General features: G+C 22.9%; 1 protein-coding gene across 2 annotated transcripts; it reads right to left on the bottom strand.

Moving 5' to 3' along the window:
- Positions 1-120: 120 nt before the first annotated feature.
- LOC122504923 (protein argonaute-2-like) lies at positions 121-19,557 on the bottom strand. Of its 2 annotated transcripts, XM_043616270.1 has the most exons (17): positions 19,411-19,557; positions 18,670-18,765; positions 15,605-16,233; positions 13,678-13,743; positions 13,264-13,590; positions 12,801-13,004; positions 12,602-12,725; positions 9,024-9,376; positions 8,746-8,865; positions 5,675-5,942; positions 5,383-5,547; positions 5,111-5,273; positions 2,007-2,097; positions 1,736-1,899; positions 1,354-1,621; positions 1,075-1,259; positions 121-908 (listed from the first exon to the last, which is right to left on the bottom strand). In XM_043616270.1, exons 1-17 carry the CDS (start codon positions 19,421-19,423, stop codon positions 815-817), a joined length of 3,330 nt encoding a protein of 1,109 aa, XP_043472205.1. In that variant the 5' UTR covers positions 19,424-19,557; the 3' UTR covers positions 121-814. The 2 variants fall into 2 exon arrangements, with proteins under 2 accessions (XP_043472205.1, XP_043472206.1); XM_043616271.1 differs by lacking the exon at positions 18,670-18,765.
- Positions 19,558-20,593: the final 1,036 nt, after the last annotated feature.

Here is a 20,593-nt window from a genome sequence, read left to right as displayed (position 1 = left end):
ATTTTATTGAGAAAAAGAAAGAGTTTGAAAAAATTAGTCAATAATTGAATTTTTTTCTAAAGTCTGAATTTGAAATTATTCAAAAATTCATATTTGAAAATAAAAAAATGCCAAGAATTTACCTTTTTTTTACATTTTATTGAGAAAAAGAACGAGTTTTGAAAAAATCCCCATACAAATAAATGCTTCATATCTATTATAAAATCTATCACAAGAATAATAACAATGATTAATATTCACGTAGAATTTACGATACGAAAAATTCGTCTTACAATATTTTCTTATACAATATATAAGTCAAAAATTATTTTTAAGTCTATCGAATTAATAATTAAAATAAAAGAATAATATATCTTTGGGGGAAAGAACATCATTCACAAATTACTTCACACTATCGATTTTCAAACTGAATAATACAAAATAGTGTGACGTATTTTCTAAACAATCCCTTGAGAAAAAAAATATCAGAATAGCAAAAGTAATATTATTTGATTATTGATAGTAAAATAAATCCTTTTTTTTAAATGATAAACCATTATAGTATACATAAGTCTAAAAATCTCTAAATTCTAAAAAAATATCAAACATCAGACAAGTCAATCGCTGATTTCTTAAATAATTTACTTTTCAATTTTTTTTAATGAAAGTTATTAAAAAAAATTTTGATCACTTAAGCTTCTATTAAAGCAATAAAAAAATACTGATAAAATAGAGAAAAAAAAAATTTCCTTTTTTTCGGAAAAAAGGAAAAAAAAGAGCGAAAAATAAAAATTTGAATTAAGAGATTTTTTCTTCCTGGAGAAATTTTTTGTTCTTAGACAAAGAACATTGGATTGTCTTTGAAATTTTCCTTGATTGTCAACTTCATCTTTTGCTCGTGTTCGAGATTGTTGACATCGATTGGAATACTGAAAAAATAAGGAAATATTGTTAACTTTCAAAATTCTTTTTCAATGTAAGAAATTTCTCTGTACGTAGTTTTCTACGCGTAAAAATTTTTTAAATTAGAAAATTTTTTTTAATTTTAAAAATTTTTTTAAAAATTTGAAATTTAATTTTTTTTAAATTGCTTACTCTTGAGTCAAAGCTCGGGCTCGGAATGCGGCGAGATGGGCATAATAAGTCGGAGTCGGATAGCTCACCGATCTTGTGCATCTAGAGAACATGTGACATAAATAATATGTCAATTGTTCGATTTCATCTTCAGTCATGTTGCTGTCGTCCCAAAGACATCTGTATTTCGTGGGTCTTGCTGTACCCTAAAATAAGGCAAATCAAAAATTAGGAAAATTTTCGAAATTCTAAATTCTTGAATTTAGATAAAAATATAATTGTAATTTGGTTTTTTTTTACCTGAATACTGGCATGAGAGACGAGATAAAAATCGATGTGAGACGGATGCGTGATTTCGGAGTCAACAATTGTTCCCGCTTGTACGTTAAAATTTCTATCATCAGAGTTGCGTTTGTCAGTTGGAAATAGACGAATGTGATGTCGTTTTTGTACAACGAAAAACGAAATTTGCGGCTCATAATTCGGATTCAATTTCTTGCAGGCACTTCGAATAGCTTGCAATTCAAAATGCATCACTTGCGGGAATTGTCCTTCACTCACTCCGTCTCTGTAAAAATCAATTTTTTTTTACATTCACAAATATTTTATTATCTAAATTTTAAAAAAAAATTACAAAAATATTACAAATATTTTCTATTTTAGATCCAAATAAGTAACTCACCTGTAAAAGACAATTTTCTTCGGTTGATGACCAGTTTTTTCTCTAAATGTTCGCAATTGAATGCCCATGATTTCCTCCAGGTTTTGAATAATTTCCGCCCTTGGTGGTTGTAATCGAATGACAATATTGTACTTGAAAGCTTTCGGATCGTGACTCGCGGCCACCTAAATTTCAACAGAAGATTGTAATTAAATATTAAGTAAAGATTGATGAAAAATTGATTAAAACTTTAAAAAAAGTTAAATTTGAAATAAAATAAAAGTTTTCCTACAGCTGCAATCGATGGTATTCCAATCGCGTCCGGCGATGGATGTGTCACATCAGCGCCAACAATCATACACGGCTCGAGTAAACATTTAGGCCTGAAAAATAAAATAATAATAGGGGGTGAAGAAATTTATTTAAAATAATTATTTAATAAATAATTCAGTGTTGCCACGCAAATCTGGAAATGTCAGGGAATTTTATAAACCTTGAAAAAAACCCGAAAATGTTAGGGAATTTTGATCGAAATCCTGGAAAATGTTGTTTTCCAAAAAATATTCCGTCTACTCTTGAAATCTAATTTTACTTAAATATTTCAAAATTAATTCAATTCTAAAAGAGTTGCGTTTACAATTTTCATAAATAGATGAACATCAAAAGATTTTGTTTTAAAATTTTGTAAAATTTCAATTTTGAATGAATTTAATAAAAAAAATATAAAAAAACTTAAATTAAGAAAAAAATTTTAAAACTAAAATTCTTCTGAAATTAGTTAATTTTTTAAATATGTATTTAATTGATTATTAAAAATAATGGATTTATAGAAGAATTTTAGGTAAAAACACTAAAAAAAATTGAATTTTGAAAAAGTTACGAATGATTGCGGAAATTCAATTATTTTCAAAAATTCTTTGAAACAATTTAATTATTTTTATGTATTGTAAAATCCTCTGCAAGAATTCAATTAATTTTAGAAATAATAAAATTCTTCAAAAGAATTCAATTATTTTTGTAAATAATAAAATGTTTCTGAAAAAATGCAATTATTTTCAGATACAGTTTTAGTAAAATTTTTGTAGGAAATAATTCAATTATATTCAAGATAAATTTTAATAAAATTTTTCTCACAGGTTTAATTATTTTTAAAAATTGTAATAGAATTTTTCTAAACAATTCAATTGTTCTCAAAAATTTTTAATAAAATTCTTTGTAAATTTCAATTACTTTCAAAATTTCCAATAAAATTTTTTTAAAAAATTACATTTTTTTACGAGATTTAATAAAATTCTTCAGAAAAAAATGCAATTATTTACAAAAACTCTAATAAAATTGTTGAAAAGAATTTAATTTTTTATAAATAATTTTAATATAATTTAATGGGAAAATATTTAATTAGAATTAATAGTAAACACGATTATTTTAAAGACTTAAAAGAAATTCTTCATAAAATTCAATTACTTTCAAAATTTTCAGTAAAAATTATTTTAAAAAAAACTTATTGTCAAGAAAATTGAAATAAATTCTTCAAAACAATTCAATTATTTTAAAGAATTTTAATAAAAATCTGCCCAAGAATTCAATTATTTTTAATACAATTTTAATAAATTTTCTCTATAGAATAAAATTATTTATAAAAATATTAATTGAATTCAACTATTTTCAAGAATCTTTTTATAAATTCAATTATTTTTATCAATTTTGATAAAATTCTTTTTAAAAAAATCATTATTTTTAAAATTTTTAAATTAAATTCCTTCAAAAAAATCCCATTATTTTCAAAAATTCAGATAAAATTCTTTGAAACAATTTAATTATTTTTATGAATTGTAAAATCCTCAGCAAGAATTCAATTATTTTTCCATAAATAGGAAAATTCTTCGCAAGAATTAGAATATTTTCTCATAAATAATAAAATCCTACGAAGAAATTAAATTGTTTTCAATACATTTTTAATGAGATTTCTCGAAAAAATGCAATTATTTTTAAAAATATTATTTAAATTCAATTATTTTCAACAATTCTAATATAAAATTCTTCGAAATAAATTATTTTTATAAATTGTAAAATTCTTCTGAGAAATTCAATTATTTTCAAATACAATTTTAATATAATTTCTAGGAAAAAATTCAATTATGTTCAAGATTAATTTAATAAAATTTTTCTAACAGATTCAATTATTTTTAAAAATTGTAATAAAATTTTTCCAAACAATTCAATTTTTTTTCAAAATAATTTTAATAAAATTTTTCGTAGAAATTAAATTGAATTTCAAAAATTTGTCAAAATTCAATTATTTTCAATGTCTACTATTTGAATAAAATTTCACAAATGAATTCAATTATTTAAAAAGAAATTTTAATAAAATTCATCTCTTGAATTCAATTATTTTCAAATGTAATATAATTCATCGCAGAAATCCAATTGTGTTCAAAAATTCTCCTAAAAATTTCAATTCCCTTTATAAATAATAAAATTTTTCCCCGATATTCAATTATTTTCAAAAATTTTAATAAAATTCTTGGCTGAATTTCAAATTTTCAATATTTCAAGTTTTATTACAATTTTTATCAAATTTCTCGAAAAATGAAATTATTCTTAAAAATTATTTTTAAATTTGCCGAAAGAATTAAATTATTATTTAGAAATTTTGATAAAATTCTTTATGAAACTACAATTTTAAGAAACATTTAGTAATTTAATAAAATATTTAATTTTTTTCGAAAAGTTTAATGTATTTTTTTTTTTTAATTATTTCAAGTTTTTATTTTTTAATAGATAATTGAAGAATTTCTGAATAATCGATGAAATTTCGTATAAATTGATTCGTAATGAAAAGAATTTGAAAATTATCAAAGAACTTTTTCAAAAATTATTAAAAAGTAAATTGACTTAAAGAAGAATTTTAGTTGAAATAAAATTTTTCAATTTTATACTTATGGTCGTTTTGTACGTTAAGTTTGCATTCCGTATAATCGTTAAATCCGTATATCGTTAAAACTAATTGTCAACTAATCGTCAAAATTACGATTGACGCTCGAAATTATCAATGTCGTTTTACGTGTTTTACTGTTAATTCTCGCGATGTCTTTTTATTCATCAATTACTGTCTCAGCGTAGACGAGTTTGTTTGTTTCGTATTAATTTGTATTTTCACGTCTATCGTTTTGTTCTTTTGTAAATATGTTTTGAAGTTTGACTGTAATCGTAATGTTTGGAATTTTCTTGAAACGAACCCTGACCGACGAGCATTCCCTCCAACCCCCAGTATTTCCTTGACAATTGGTTCCATCCTACCCAATTATTAATTATTAATTAATATTCAAGAATAATTTCAATTTACTAAAATTTATAAAATTAGTTTCTTTTAATTTATGTCAAAAAAAAACTCACTTTGTTCTTGGACTGAATGTGTGATTAATTCCGTCGAGTTTTGCGTTGACTTTCAACAAAATATTACCAATTGTCGCTCCATTTAATTTTTTGAAAACGGTAAATGCCTTCAGGCACTGAGTCAATACGCCGACATTTAATTCAGCCACTTGCTTCACTTTGCCTGTAAATGCGATAAAAAATTTTTAGAAACAAAAGAATGACAGGGGGCAAAATTGAAAGAAAAAAAAAGTTTTAGAGATTAGAATAATCAATATAAAAAAAAACTCAACTGTAAATATTCGGTGGCCTGTCAGGAACAACGACAAAGACCAATAGCAGCTTATCCTTTTTGACATCATTAAAGAATCTAATGACTTCTTGTAAATTTTGTGTCGGTGCTCTCATTTGGCCATAAGGCGTGCGTGCACAGCCAATTTGCATCCCCAAACTACCAGCTGCAATAAAAAAAAATTAGAAAAACAATTGAAAAACTATTGAGAAAACTTGCCTCTCTATTAATAATTGATTGATTCCACGATCGATTTTACTCTTCCCTAAAGTAAAAAAAAATGTTTTCCTTACCTTCTCTTCGGAGCATTTGCTCTAAATTTCTCAAGGCATCTTCTCGTGTTCTACTATCAAGACAAAGAATAGTCCAAGAATAATCAGGCAATTGTTTTGGTGCCAAGAAATTCGTTGCTCTCCACGTTCCCTTCGAAACACGAACATCTTGATTGTAAGTCAGCATTGGAGGATCCAAAACACGAGCTTTCACCTTCTCGAATTCTCCACTAATTGACAAGCCAAATTCATTCAGACAGTTATTCTGATTGTGACGAATTTTATTGAACTGCAACAAAATAAAAAAATTGCTCTTTTTAAACTCCATTTTTGCACACGACACATTCTTTTAAATGAAGAACAAATATAAAAGCAGGCTTCGCATTCAATAATTTCTTTTAAAAAAAGTAGCAAAAAGTAACTTTAAGACTGAAAAAAGTATCAAAAAGCAGTAAAAATTTACTATCGAAAAATTCAATTTTGCTACTAAAAAACTTATTTTAGACGATTCACAAAGTTCATAAAAACTCATAAAAATTTAATTCTGTATTTTTCTGTCATTTTCCCGATTTCCATAAAAAATTATGATTTTTTCCTGGTAGGAACTTCAATTCTAAATTCTTAACTTCAATTATTTTCCAAACTTTTAGTTAGAAATTATAGAAATTTTAAAATTCTTCGAAACATTCGATTATATTTCAAAAAAAAATGTTTAAAAGTAAGAAAAATTAATTTTTCTAAATCCTAAAATTTATTTCTATTAAATTTGACCAAATTTTCCATTAATTGGAAATTTAAATAAACATTTTTAATTTAAAAAATTTTTTTTTAATTAAAATTTTCCAAAAGACAAATTTTTTTCCCCCTAATTATTAAATAAAATTATTTAACATTTCAATTTTCTGCTCAATAAGTAATTAAATACTTATTTTGTTTTTCGAGAAGAATTAAAATTTGAAACAATTTTGAATGTAAAACTTTTTTCAAATTGTATAACAATTTCTATAAAAATTCATATTTATAACGCATTTAATATTCTGTAAAAAATTTTATTATTTAAAAAAACAAATGAATTCTATCAGCGAATTTTATTATTTAGAAAAATTTGAATTCCTGTGAAGAATTTTATTATTTATGAAAATAATTGAATTCTTGTAATGAATTTTATTAAATTATTTTTAAATAATTAAATTTCTGGGAAAAATTGTATATATAATTTGTAATAATAATTTAATTCTTTTTTTCATTTCATAAAAATTTTAAAGAATAATTCAAATATTTCGAAAAATTGTATTAAAATTGGATAAAAAACAATTGAATTGTTGCAAAAAATTTTATCAAACGTTTTAAAAATAATTAAATTTCTCGGAAAAAGTTCATTATTTTTATTTATTATTTTATTTAATATTTTTTTGAAGAATTGAATTTCTGCTAAGAATTTTATAAAAAGTTTCAAAAATAATTCAATTTCTGTGAAAAATTCAATTATTTTTTGAAAATAATTCGATTCCTGTAAAAAATTTAATTATTTTTCGAAAATAATTCAAATTCTATGAAAAATTCAATTATTTCTTGAAAATAATAGTTAATTCCTGTGAAGAATATTAATAATTTTTGAAAATAATTGAATTCTTACTAAGAAGTTTATCAATTTTTAAAAATAATTGAATTTTGGCAAAAAAATTTTTATTAAAAATTTTGAAAATAATTGAATTATTGCGATGAGTTTTATTATTTACGAAAATAATTGAATTTCTGCGAAAAATTTTATAAAAAGTTCTAAAAATAATTGAAATTTTACCAATAGTTTAATTAATATTTAAAAATAATTCCTGTAAAAATTCAATTATTTTTTGAAAATAATACAAATTCTACAAAAAATTCAATTATTTCTTTGAAAATTATTTTATTCCTGTGAAAAATATTAATAATTTTTTAAAATAACTGAATTTTTGCAAAAGAATTTTATTAAAAGATTTGAAAATTATTGAATTCTTGTGAATAATTTTATTATTCTTTTTCAAATAATTGAATTTCTGCATAGAATTTTATTAAAATTTTTAAAAATAAATTGAATTCCTAAAAATAATTTTATTATTTATCAAAATAATTGAATTTTTGTGAAGAAATTTATGAAAAATCTGTAAATAATTGAATTTCTGTAAAATTTTTATTATTTATCAAAATAATTGAATTCTTGTAACGAATTTTATTAAATTTTTTTAAATAATTGAATTTCTGGGAAAAATTTTATAATTTGTAAAAATAATTAAATTTTCTTTTAATTTTATAAAAATTTAAAAGAATAATTAAACGATTTCAAAGAATTGAATTAAAATTGTATATTGAAAATAATTAAATTCCAGTGGAAAACTTTTATTCTTTGTGAAAGTAATTGAATTCTTTCGAAGAATTTTATTAAAATTATATTTTAAAATAATTGAATTCATTTAAAAAAATTGTATTATTTATGAAATTGAATTTCTACGAAGAATTTATTAAAATTAAAAACAAAATGAATTCATGCAAATGTTTTCGACGAATTAAATTAAAATTGCATTGAAAATAATTCAATTCGTATATAGAATTTTATTAAAATTTATTCATATTATTTGAATTTTATTAAACTTTTTCTAAATAATTGAATTCTTTTGAGAAATTTTACTAAAATATAGAAATTTGGATATCTAAATAAATAAATAAAATAATATTGAAAATATTTAAATTTCATTATTTGTGCGTGAAAATAACTGATTTTCGAAAAAATTTTGAAATAATTGAATAGTGTCAAAGAATTTTATAAAAAAATTTCTAATTCTTTCTGAGAAGAATTTTATTAAAATTTTCAAGAATAATTTCTTTATTCCAACTATTAGCGAATTTAAACTCGTGAAAATTCTCGCAAAAATAAGAAAAAGTAGCAAAGTAGAGTTTGAAATTTAAAAAAAAGTATCTAAATAGTATCTAATTGGAAAAAAAGTAGTAAATAGTAGATTTTACTAGATGAGTGCAAAGCCTGAAAAAAAGTGTGAAAAGAAGAAATAGTTCGATTCAACGATTCGGAAGAAAAAAGATGGAAAAAGAAAACATACAGAGTCCATGATTTTCTGCCTTCGAATGTCAGTTCCTGTTGCTGCTTGTTTAATCATATTGGACGTTTGATTCTCGTTCATTTTCTTATTAGTCGCTTGTCCGGGAAGAATGGTGCACAACTAAAATTAATTTAATAATTTCAATTAATTTCGTTAAACATTGAGATTAAAAATATACAAAAGATATACAAATATAAATATAAAACAAGATATAAATATAGATAAATAAATAAATAATAATAAATATAAATATATAAAAGAAATGTTTTCTATATTACCTCGGGTGGAACGTGAATGTTCTTTTGCTGTGGTCCAACGTGAAGACAGGGCAAATCGGGATACTTGATTTTATACTTCTTCTCGATCTGATAATACATCTCGACGCTGACTTGTTTATCTTGATGTTCAAAATAATTTTCTCTAGGGCACTTCACCAATTTATTAATGGTATAAGTGCGCTTCGATTCCACCTGTCCTGGAATTTCGCACTTCACTTTCAATCGTTTGAGGAACTTTTCAATCTCCTCACGATTGTAATCAATGTCTCTTCTAGTTGGAGCGCCTTGAACGCGGCAAAGTTCGCTCATTAAATCTATTACATTTTGCGATTTTGGAAAACCTTTGTGCGCAACTGAAACAACATTTTTTCTTTAATAAAAAAAAAATCATTTAATAAAATCATTTAATAAAAATTAAAAATTCAATTTTATAAAAAATACAATTACAAAGCATCAAAGTACCTTTTATTGTCAAAAAAAAAGGTGGAAAAGGGAATTTTTTTCCTCAATAAAGGAAACAAGGGGACAAAAAATATCCCAAACAACAAATTAAAATTTGTCAAAAGTTATATTAACAATTAATTAATAATTTTTATATTTACAAATTAAAAATATTAACAAAACTCAAATTTTCTAAAATTTTCAATTCTTTGATAGAAATTTTATTTTTCCCTGATTTCCAGAAAAAATTTTCACTTTTTCCCTGACCCTAAAAAATATTCTGATTCACTCTAAAAATTTTTAGATACTTAAAAAAAATTTCTATTACATTTATTTACAAATTTCTTCAAAAGTAAAATTATTCGAAACCATCAATAATTTCTTTTTTAAATAAATATTTAATCATTATTATTTTTCCGTAGAAATTAAAATTCTTCAAAACATTCAAATTCAAACCTTTTTTGAAAATCAACAACTTATTAGAAGTTAATAAACTCCGAAGACTCGGAGTGATCGCCTTCTTCATGTTTTGTTATAATTTAAATTACATGAAATTGCCATGAAATTTTTCAAAAAAAAATTTAATTATTTACAAAAATCCTAATAAAATCCTTCGCAAGAATTCAATTTATTCATTTATTTTTACAAGTAGTAAAAATTCTCAAAAAAAATTCACTTATTTAAAAAAAAATGTAATAAAATTCGTTGCAATAATTAAATTGTTTTCATAAATAATAAATTGATTATTCGGTAATTCATTTTTTAATTAACTTTTATTAGAAAATTCTAGAAGAATTCAATTATTTAAATAAAAAAATAAATAATTTATTGAATAATTGAATTAAAATTGAATTCTCATAAAGAATTTTATCAACAAATTTTTAAATAATTGAATTCTTTTGACAAATTTTAATAAAATTTTTAAGAATAATTACATTTTTCGAGGAATTTGATTAAAATATTGTATCAAAAATTAATTAAAATCCTGCGATAAATTTTATTATTTATGAAAATAATTAAAAAAATTTCCCTAAAATGTTATTAAAATTTTTCTAAAATAATTGAATTTCGGTGAAGCAATTTATTATTTCTAAAAATAATTGAATTCTTGAAAAGAATTTTGTTTAATTTTTTTTAAATACTTGAATTCTTGGGACAAATTTTATAAAATTCTTTTCAAATAATTGATATTTTTCGAAAAATTAAAAAAACTTTTTATATTAAATAATTGAATTCCTGTGAAAATTTTATTATTTATGAAAATAATTGATTTATTTCTCGAAGAAATTTATTAAAAATTTTGTAAATTATTGAATAACTGTTAAATTTTGCAAAGAATTTTTTTTTCAAGTTTTTAAAAATTCAATTAAAATTAAAAATTTTTAAACTATTGGCATTTTTCACGGAATTTATTTAAAATTATATTAAAAATAATTGAATTCCTAAAAAAGAATTTTATTATTTATGAAATAATTGAATTCCTGAGAAGAAATTTATTAAAATTTTTGAAAATAATTGAATTCCTGTGAATAATTTTGAAAATAATAATTGAATTCATGCGAAGAAATTAATTAAAATTTTCCAAAATAATTAAATTTCTGCGAAGAATTTTTTTATTTTTATGTAAATAATTGAATTATTTTGACAATTTTTATTAAAATTTTTGACAAAAATAATTGAATTCTTTCGTAGAAATGATTAAAAATTGAATTGAGTTAAAATAATTGGAATTCTTTCGAGAAATTTTGTTGAAAATAATTGAATTCTTGCTACGAATTTTATTGAAATTTTAGTCAAATAAAATTTAAGGTGTTGAAAACACTCTACGTTATTGAAATTTTAGAAAAGAATTTTTTTTTTTAAATTATATATTAAAAATAATTGAAATCTTTCCAAGAATCTTATAAATATTGAATTGAATAAAAAAAAAGTGAAATTTTTCCGAGAATTTTGTTGAAAATAATTGAAATCTTGCGACGAATTTTTTTTACAATTGTTGAAAAAAATAAAATTGAATTCTTGCGAAGAATTCCTTAAAAATTGAATTGAACAGAAATAATTGATAACTAAAAAGAATTTTAGTAAAATTCATGAAAATAATTGAATTTTCTAAATAATTTTTATAAAATTTTGAAGAATAATAAATTACATTTTTCGAGGAATACGATTAAAAATAATTGAAATTCTGCGATGAGTTTTGCTATTTATAGAAATAATTGAATAGTTGCATAGAATTTTATTGTTTATGAAAACAATTGAATCCCAAACAAATTTCATTGTTTATGAAAATAATTAAATTATTGCGGAAAAATTTATAAAAAGTTTGTAAATAATTAAATTTCTAATAATTTGTAACTTCTCCAAAATTCAATTTTTTTAAAAATATTTTTAACTAATAGGATTCTTCTATAAATCCATTATTTTTAATAAATTAATTAAATACCTATTTATTAAAAATATTAACTAATTGCAGAAGAATTTGAATTATTAAAATTTGTTTCCAAAAATCTAAGTTCTTTAAAATTTCGAAATTAAATTTATTAAAAATTGAAATTTTCTAAAATTTCCAATTAAAACCGTTTGAAGTTCATTTGTTTGTGAAATTTGAAAACGCAACTGTTTTAAAAATTTAATTATTTTTGAAATATTGAAGTAAAATTATTCATTAAATAATTACAAAGTAAATAATTTTATGATAAGAATTATGTGTATTTAAAAAGAAATTATTGTCAGAAATAGAAAAAATCGGAGGTTTTTTTTAATACAAAATAACAAAACCTTCGATTTTTTCTATTTCTGTCAATAATTTCTTTTCGTGAAAAATTTCAATAATTTGAGGTAATTTCACAGTTTATGAGGCAAACAAACAAGAAAATTATGTTGTTGTGTTAATAATCTAAATCAAAAATAAAACGCACTGAATTTAACATTGAGTCTAAAATTTTATGCTTAAAACTTAAAAAAAAAGATTTAAAAAAAAAAGAAAAACTTGTTTATCTTTTTTTTAGAAAAAGGTAAAAAAGGGGGAAAAGGTGACGAATTATGAAAAAAGGTAAAAAAAGGTGAGAAAATTGAAAAAGGGGACAAAAAAGGGAATATCTGTGATGCTTGAATTAGGGATGCAAATTTCCACGTACCATCGACATTGAGTAGAGGTTTCCATCCAAGAACAGCAGATTGGAACAATCCAACCCACAATTCAACGCCGTCGCCGAGATAAGCGATGTGACCAGTTGGCGGAGTAAAGAAGGAGCGTCCCACCTGAAAGGAACGGGAATAAATTTTTAACTACTCTCAGAAAAAAGGCACAAACGATTAAGAGTGAAAATATTTTACCGCAGTCACGTTCAGAGATTGAAGTGGCGCTTGTCTTAGAATTATATCCAAAGCTTGAATACTGATCAAGTCACGTTCAGTTTCTGGTAAACCTTTCTTGACATTTCTCAACCAGCCAATGTCAATGTCATTTACTCTGTTCATAGTTATCTTGAACTTTTTCATTCGGCCATCGTCGTTAGGCACTTCAACCTCTTGTTCAGTCTGGAAATCATTAATTATTATTTGCTACGAAATTTAACTAATTTCAGATGAATTTGAATTATTAAATAAAAATTATTATTATTAGGTCTGTAATTTTACTTTTAAATTTTGAACCTATTTATATTAAAGCATACAAATATTTGAATTAAAATTGGAAGAAATTAATCATTCGTTAATATTTCATTAAATCTGAAACAAGTTTTAAATAAATGTATTTTGTTTAAAAAAAGAAGTTTTAACAAAAATAAAAAATACATACAGTGTCGCCAAATGGTAAAATTCCAGCACTGAAGACATTTTTGCGACCATCAAAAGCCGGCCAACGTTTGGGAAAATGTAGAGAGCGCATTTTTTCGAAAGCCCTTGGAATCAAATAACGCGGGACATCGGGATCGAAAGTTATGTCATAGTGCACAACATCGGAGCAGAAATTTTTGCCGAACTTTATTTCCATCATGTTGACAAACACTTGAATCGGACGGCCAAGTTTGCCCTCACCTTTTCTCAGTGGAATACTCTTAATCATTTGCCTGGCAATTGCGTCCGAAACTGAGGCTTTATATTCCACCTTCACCTTCGGCGATGCCTAAAAAAGCAGAATATGACAACATTTAATATATTTAGTCAACAGTTGAATAAAAAAAAAAAAAATACGAAAAAAGTTGTTTCTTACCTGTTTTGGTGAGGATTTTTCTTTGATGCTCATATCTTTTACATCTCTTGTCAGGGATTTTGTGTCCTGGAAAAAAAAGATTAGTTAATAAAAGTTCAGACTTTGCACTGGATAATTAATTTTGAAAAAAGTGTCAAAAAGTAGCTTTCAAACTAAAAAAAAAGTAGTAAAAAGTAGCTATCGAAAAATTAAACTTGAAGACCAAAAATTCAATTCCTGAGAAATTTGTATTATTCATGAAAAAAATTGAATTCTTACGAAAATTTATAAAACCAATTTTTTAAATAATTGAATTCTGTTTGGAAATTTTATAAAAATAGAAGATATTGAAAATCATTGATGTGGGAAAAGTTTTTAGTAATAAAATTTTGTAAAGAATTCTATTAAAATTTTTGACAATAATTAAATGTCTGTGTGACATTTTATTTAATTTTTTTGAAAATAATTGAATTTCTAAAAAGAATTTTATTATTTATGAAAATAATTGAATTCCTGCGAACGATTTTATTGAAATTTTTTAAAATAATTGAAAATAATTGAATTTACAAGAAGAAATTTATTACGTGTAAAAATAATTGAATTCTTGTGATGAATATTTTTATTTACTAAAATAATTGAATTTTGCAAAGAATTTTATTAAAATGCCTCAAAATAATTGGATTTCGGGAATAATTTTGTTATTTATCTTTAATAATTGAATTCTTTCGAAGATATATTTCCACGTAAATAATTGAATTCTTGGGAAGAATTTCATTAAAATCTAATAAAAAATAATTTATTTCAAAAATAATTAAAATAAAATTGTATTTAAAATAATTAATTTCTTTCGAACAATTTTATTAAAATATATTTGAAAATAATTGAATTCCTGCAAAAAATTCAAATATTTTTGTAAATAGTTGAATTCTTCCAAAGAATTTAAAAAAAAACATTTTTATTTAACTATATATTGAATTTCTCGAGGAATTGAAATTAAATTTTTAAGAATAATTACATTTTTCGAACAATTCCTGTAAAATTGTATTAAAAATAATTAAAATCCTGCAATGAATTTTATTATTTATGAAAATAATTGAATTATTGCGAAAAATTTTATTAAAATGTTAAAACAAAATTGAATTTCAGTGAAAAATTTTTATCTTTGAAAATAATTGAATTCTTCATAAGAATTTTATAAACATTATTTCAAATAATTTTTTTCGAAATATAATAAATATTCTAAAAATTTTATTTTAAATAATTGAATTCTTTTTTGGAAAACTTTATTTGTGAAAATAATTGAATTTCTCGATTAATTATTTAAAAATAGTATTAAAAATAATTGAAATTCTTCGATGAGTTTTATTATTTATGAAAATAATTGAATTCTTGCTTAGAATTTTATCGAACATTTTTTTCTTAAAATTGAAATTCCATGAAAAATGTTATTATTAGTGAAAGTAATTGAATTATTGTGATTTTATAAAAATTTTGTTAAATAATTGATTAATTTCATTTTTTCGAATTTTTTTTTGAAAATGCAATTCTAAATTAATTGAATTCCAGTGGGAATTTTATTATTTTTGAAAATAATTCAATTTTATAAATTTTTTTTTTAAATAACTGAATTGTTTTGCGAAATTTGATGAAAATACTATAGAAATTGAAAATAGAATTTTGAATAAATAAATAATTGAATCGCTTTTAAAGAATTTATGACTATAATTTTTCAGAAGTTTTTAGATCTCTAGTAGTATTGGCGAATTTAAAAGTAGTGGAAATTCGAAAAAAAGAAAAAGAAAGAAATAGTAGCTTTTAGTGGGTGAAATTTAAAAAAAGGAGCCAAATAGTAGCATAACGTAAATAAATAGTAAATAGTAGGTTTTAGTAGATGATTATCTAAAAAAAAGGTTGAAAAAAATTGTTTTAGTTTGACAGATAGTTTTACCGATGAAGTGGAAGATGTTGGGGATTGTGGTCGTGGTTCTGGTCGAGGAGTTCTTTGTTCCTGTTGCCAAGCAGATTCAGGTCTTCTTTCTCCTCCTCTGGCGCCATCATCTCTTCTTTCTCCTCTGCCTCTTCCACCACCTCCTCCTCCTCTGGCGCTATCGTCTCTTCTTTCTCCTCTGCCTCTTCCACCACCACCACCTCCTCCTCCTCCTCCTCCTCTGGCGCTATCGTCTCTTCTTTCTCCTCGTCCTCTTCCACCTCCTTCTCCTCCTCTGGCGCCATCATCTCTTCTGTCTCCTCTTCCACCTCCTCTTCCTCCTCTAGCGCCATCGTCTCTCCATCCGCCTCCTCCTCCTCCCCTTGCGCCATCGTCTCTCCAACCGCCTCCTCCTCCTCCTCTTGCGCCATCATCTTCTCTTCTGTCTCTTCTCTCACCACCTTCTCCGCCTCTACCTCTTCCACCTCCTCCTCCTCCTCCTCTGCCTCTTTCTCCTTCTCCACCTCTACCTCTTCCACCTCCTCCTCTGCCTCTTTCTCCTTCTCCACCTCTACCTCTTCCACCTCCTCCTCTGCCTCTTTCACCACCTCCTCGATTATTTCCTCCTAGCGCAGGAAAATTTTGCTCCTCTGTTTACAAAGAAACAAAAAACACAAAAATTTAGTTTTTCCAAAATTGTCAAGAATTTTCGTTAGTTTACACAACAACAAGTTTTTAATTCAATACAGTCGACTTGATAAACTGAGAACAATGTAAATTTGACGCGCTCCCAAGAAATATCGAAGCAAAATCATTTTATGATCATGTTTGTTATTTTTACCCTTTTTTTTACCTTTTATCATGGTTGAGATAAAAATTTTATTTTCTTTCTTCCTTCCTTATTTCTCTAATTTCTAGCAAAAAAGTTTTTCAACTTCTTTCCTGTCCCTAAAGAATATTCTGCATCTAATTCACAAATCACTCTAAAAATAATTAGACAATCAAAAAAAATGTTTCGATTACATTAATTGAAAAATTATTCAAAAACATCAATAACTTCATTTTAAAATAAATATTTAATTATTATTTTTGCGTAGGAATTAAAATTCTTCAAAAAATTCAAATTCAAACTTTTTTGAAATTCAACAAATTGTAATAATATTTCTTCATTTTTTTATAATAATTTAAAGTTTTTATAATAATTTGAAAGTTTAATAACTTTCAAAAAAAAAAATTCCATTATTTTTAAAATTTATAAAAAATTCTTCCCAAGAATTTAATTATTTTTACAAGCAATAAAATTTTTTACATGAATTAAAATTATTTTCCAAAAATGTAATAAAAATTCTTTTTAGGAATTCAATTATTTTCATGAATAATAATTGAATTCCTGCGAATAATTTTATTAATAGTTTTGAAAATAATTGAATTTCTGCGTGAAATTTTTATTATTTATGAAAATAATTGAATCTCTATAAAAAAATTTCATTATTTATGAAATTAATTGAATTCTTTTTGAAAATTTTGTTATTCATCAAGATAATTGAATTTTTTCTCGAAAAATTCTGTTAAAAGTTTTGAAATAATTGAATATAATTCAAACATATGTTTTTTTTTATCTTAAACTTTAACTGAAATTATAAATTTTAAATCAATTTCTCTTAAAAACTTCTACGACAATTCAATTATTTATGTAAATACAAAAATAAATAACTTATTTTTTATTGACCTCATAATTCAATGTTTTTTGAAATTGAATTTTCATAAAGAATTTTATAAACAAATTTTTAAATAACTAATTGAAAATAATTGAATTCCTTTAATGAATTTTATTAATTTTTTATAATATTGAAATTCTTGCGAAGAATTTTATTATTTTTTTTAAATAATTGAATTTTAGCAAAAGAATTTTATTAAAAGTTTTGAAAATAATTCAATTCCTGTAGAAAATTCAATTATTTTTGGAAAATAATTAAATTCATGTGAAGAATTCAATTATTTTTTAAAAATAATTCAATTCCTGTAAAGAATTTTATTTTTTTTTTAAATAATTTAATTTCTGGCAAAAATTTTATTATTTTTTTTTAAATATTTGAATTTCTGTCCAGAATTTTATTATTTTTTTTAGAAATAATTGAATTTTTAGTCAAGAATTTTATTAAAATCTTAGAAAATAATTGAAATTTTGCAAAGAATTTTATTTATAAAGATAATTGAAAGTTTGATGAGAAGATAAAAAAATTTTTTAAAGTAAGTGAATTTTTGCGAAGAATTTTCTTAGTTTTGAATATAATTGAATTTCTGCAATTATTTCTCGAAAATTCAATTTTTATTAGTATTTTTAATTAAAATTCTTCCACAAACCCATTATTTTTTATAATTAATTAAATATACATTAAAAAATACACTTTTATTAAAAAAATGTATATACTTAACGAATTTCAGAAGAATTTGAATTAACAGACTTTTTCTAAATTCTCAGTTATTTAAAATTTATAATTCAATTAATTTTGAAACATTTAAGTAAAACTATTCATTAAATAATTTATAAACAATAACTGAATTATAGTTGTTTAAAAATTAAGTTATTAAAAAGTTATTGTCCAAAATAGAAAAAATTACAAACATAACCTCAAATTTTTTGCTTTTTAAAAAACCTTTTCCTTTGGAACCTTTGGAGCGCGTCACGAATATTAAAAGAATGCAAGTAGAGATAATGAAATGTCTATCGAAATGAAAGTTCTGTTAAAATGAATCATTCCTTGAATTGAGTTGAAAAAATGCGATCATTCCGATGAATAAAAATTGGTTAAATGCGTTGAATGCGTTTAAGAAATGTCAAAGTCGAATCAGCTGTTCCATAGAAGATTCAATGGGAAAATTACATCGACTTTGACACTCCAGTTTTTTAAAATGGAAATTCAGCAGAAATAAAAATTGTGCTTATAGAATTCGGCGAATTAGAAATTGTGCTAAGAAGAATTTGTCTAAGATTTTCTCTAAATAGAAAATTAGAATTCACATAAAGTGCAGACAGGTAACAAGAAAAAAATGTCTAGTTTTTTAATTTCGAAGATGATTGAAACCTTGAAGTGCAGGGGGTGGAGCAGCTCTAGGTGCTGGTTCTGCTGCCGGAACACTCGTTTCCTTCGGCGAATCCGCATCTCCTGGTTTCTTTTTTCCTGATTTTAAATTATTTGTTTTACTTCAAAAATATTTAATAAACAAAAAATAAACAAAAACAAACACATTCAATATTTTTCAGGTCATAAGAATTAAAATATTAAAATTGTTCAAAATTACAAAAAATACGAAAAAGTAAAAAAAAAAATACTTAAAATAATTGTTTTTGTTTAGAAAATATACAAAATTTTGACTGGTTTTGACTTTCAGATACCAGCCGGTAGCCAAGTCAAAATATTTACGTCGTTTAATCGTTTTGTATATATTTTGAGGTTAGAAATAAATAAAGTTTTTTTCAAAAACAAAAGAATTAAATATCTATCAGTGAACAAGGTAAACAAAAACAAAATTTTATCAAAAAGGGATATAAATTGTAAAAATACATTCACGTAAAAATATTGTCAAAAATATTGTTAACTATCGTGTAAATAATTGTCACAATGGAATATTTTCTTCTCGCAATAAGTTAGACAAAGGATATTTGCCTCTCGATTGAAAGAAGGCGGAATGGAATCCGAATAATAAAACAATATTCAAAATAGGTAAGTAATCGAGATAAGAAATTGCAATGTAAAATGGCGTTACAAAATTGCATCATTTTACTTCATATACTAAAAATTTAACTAAACTGTCAAAATAATTACCTTTTCGTCCCATATTCAATGTTTACGAGCTTCGGTGAACTTCACTATTTTATTATATATGAGGAAAATAATGAAAATATCTATTTTTTGTTCGATCAAACACAACTGCGAGTTTTCCTGTCTGAACAAGTCAAAGTTTTACGATAATATGCCGAATAAACAGGGAAAGCACAATTTTCAAGGGTGGGGTTAAAAATAAATTCTCCGATGGAAATTAAACCACGAAAAGCATTCTGATTGGTCGAAATCGTTCAAGCATGAAGAAATTGTCCAGTTTTAGCGAATCAGAGAATAAGGCGCTTGGTTTAAAAAGGCCTAAGTATCGATAAAGTAGAAATCTTCTTAAGGGTCAACTCACAACGTTTTCGCAAAATTCACAAATTGATGGAAATTGGACAAATTTTCTAACCAATCAGGACTAACTTTTCGAAAAACAAAAAAATTGACAGAATTTTGTTTATTTTTAACCATTTTAATTACTTTACTTTTCTTTTATTTATTTTCAAATATAAAATTTTTAGAATGATTTCATACTCAAGAATTCAATTATTTTAATAAATACTAACATTCTTCGAAAGAATTTAATTAGTTTTAAAAATAGTAAAACTTCTATGAAAAAATTCAATTATTTTCAACAAAATTCGAATAAAATTTCAGGAAAGAATTCAATTATTTTTTTATATAGTAGAATTTTTAGCAAAAATTATTTTTCAATAAAATTTTTCAAAAGAATTCAATTTCTTTCATAATTTCTTATAAAATTTTTCAAAAAAATTTAATTTTCTGAAATTTTACTAAATTTTTCAAAACAATTCACGATAGAATTCAATTTTTTTCTTAATTTGTTATAAAACTTTTCAAAAGAATTAAATTATTTTCAATTCGCTTTTAATAAAATTTCACGAAAAAACTCATTTATTTCTAAATTTTTTTTAATAATTCAAACAATTCAATTATATTTTTTATAAAAAGTAAAATTCATCACAAGATTTAAATTATTTTTTATAAATTATAAAATTTTTATCATGAATAAATATTTAATTATTTGCAAATATTTTCAATTAAAATTATTCAAAAACTACATTATTTTCAACAAAAAAAAATTTTTAAGAAATTCTTCAAAACAATTTAATTATTTATAAAAAAATTCTAATAAAATTCTTTGAAAGAATTAAATTATTTT

This window comes from Leptopilina heterotoma, unplaced genomic scaffold (genome assembly GCF_015476425.1).
Source record: "Leptopilina heterotoma isolate Lh14 unplaced genomic scaffold, ASM1547642v1 Lhet_325, whole genome shotgun sequence".
NCBI lineage: Eukaryota > Metazoa > Arthropoda > Insecta > Hymenoptera > Figitidae > Leptopilina > Leptopilina heterotoma.
The sequence above is the reverse complement of the archived record's forward strand: the minus strand, read 5'-3'. Positions and strand labels throughout refer to the sequence as shown.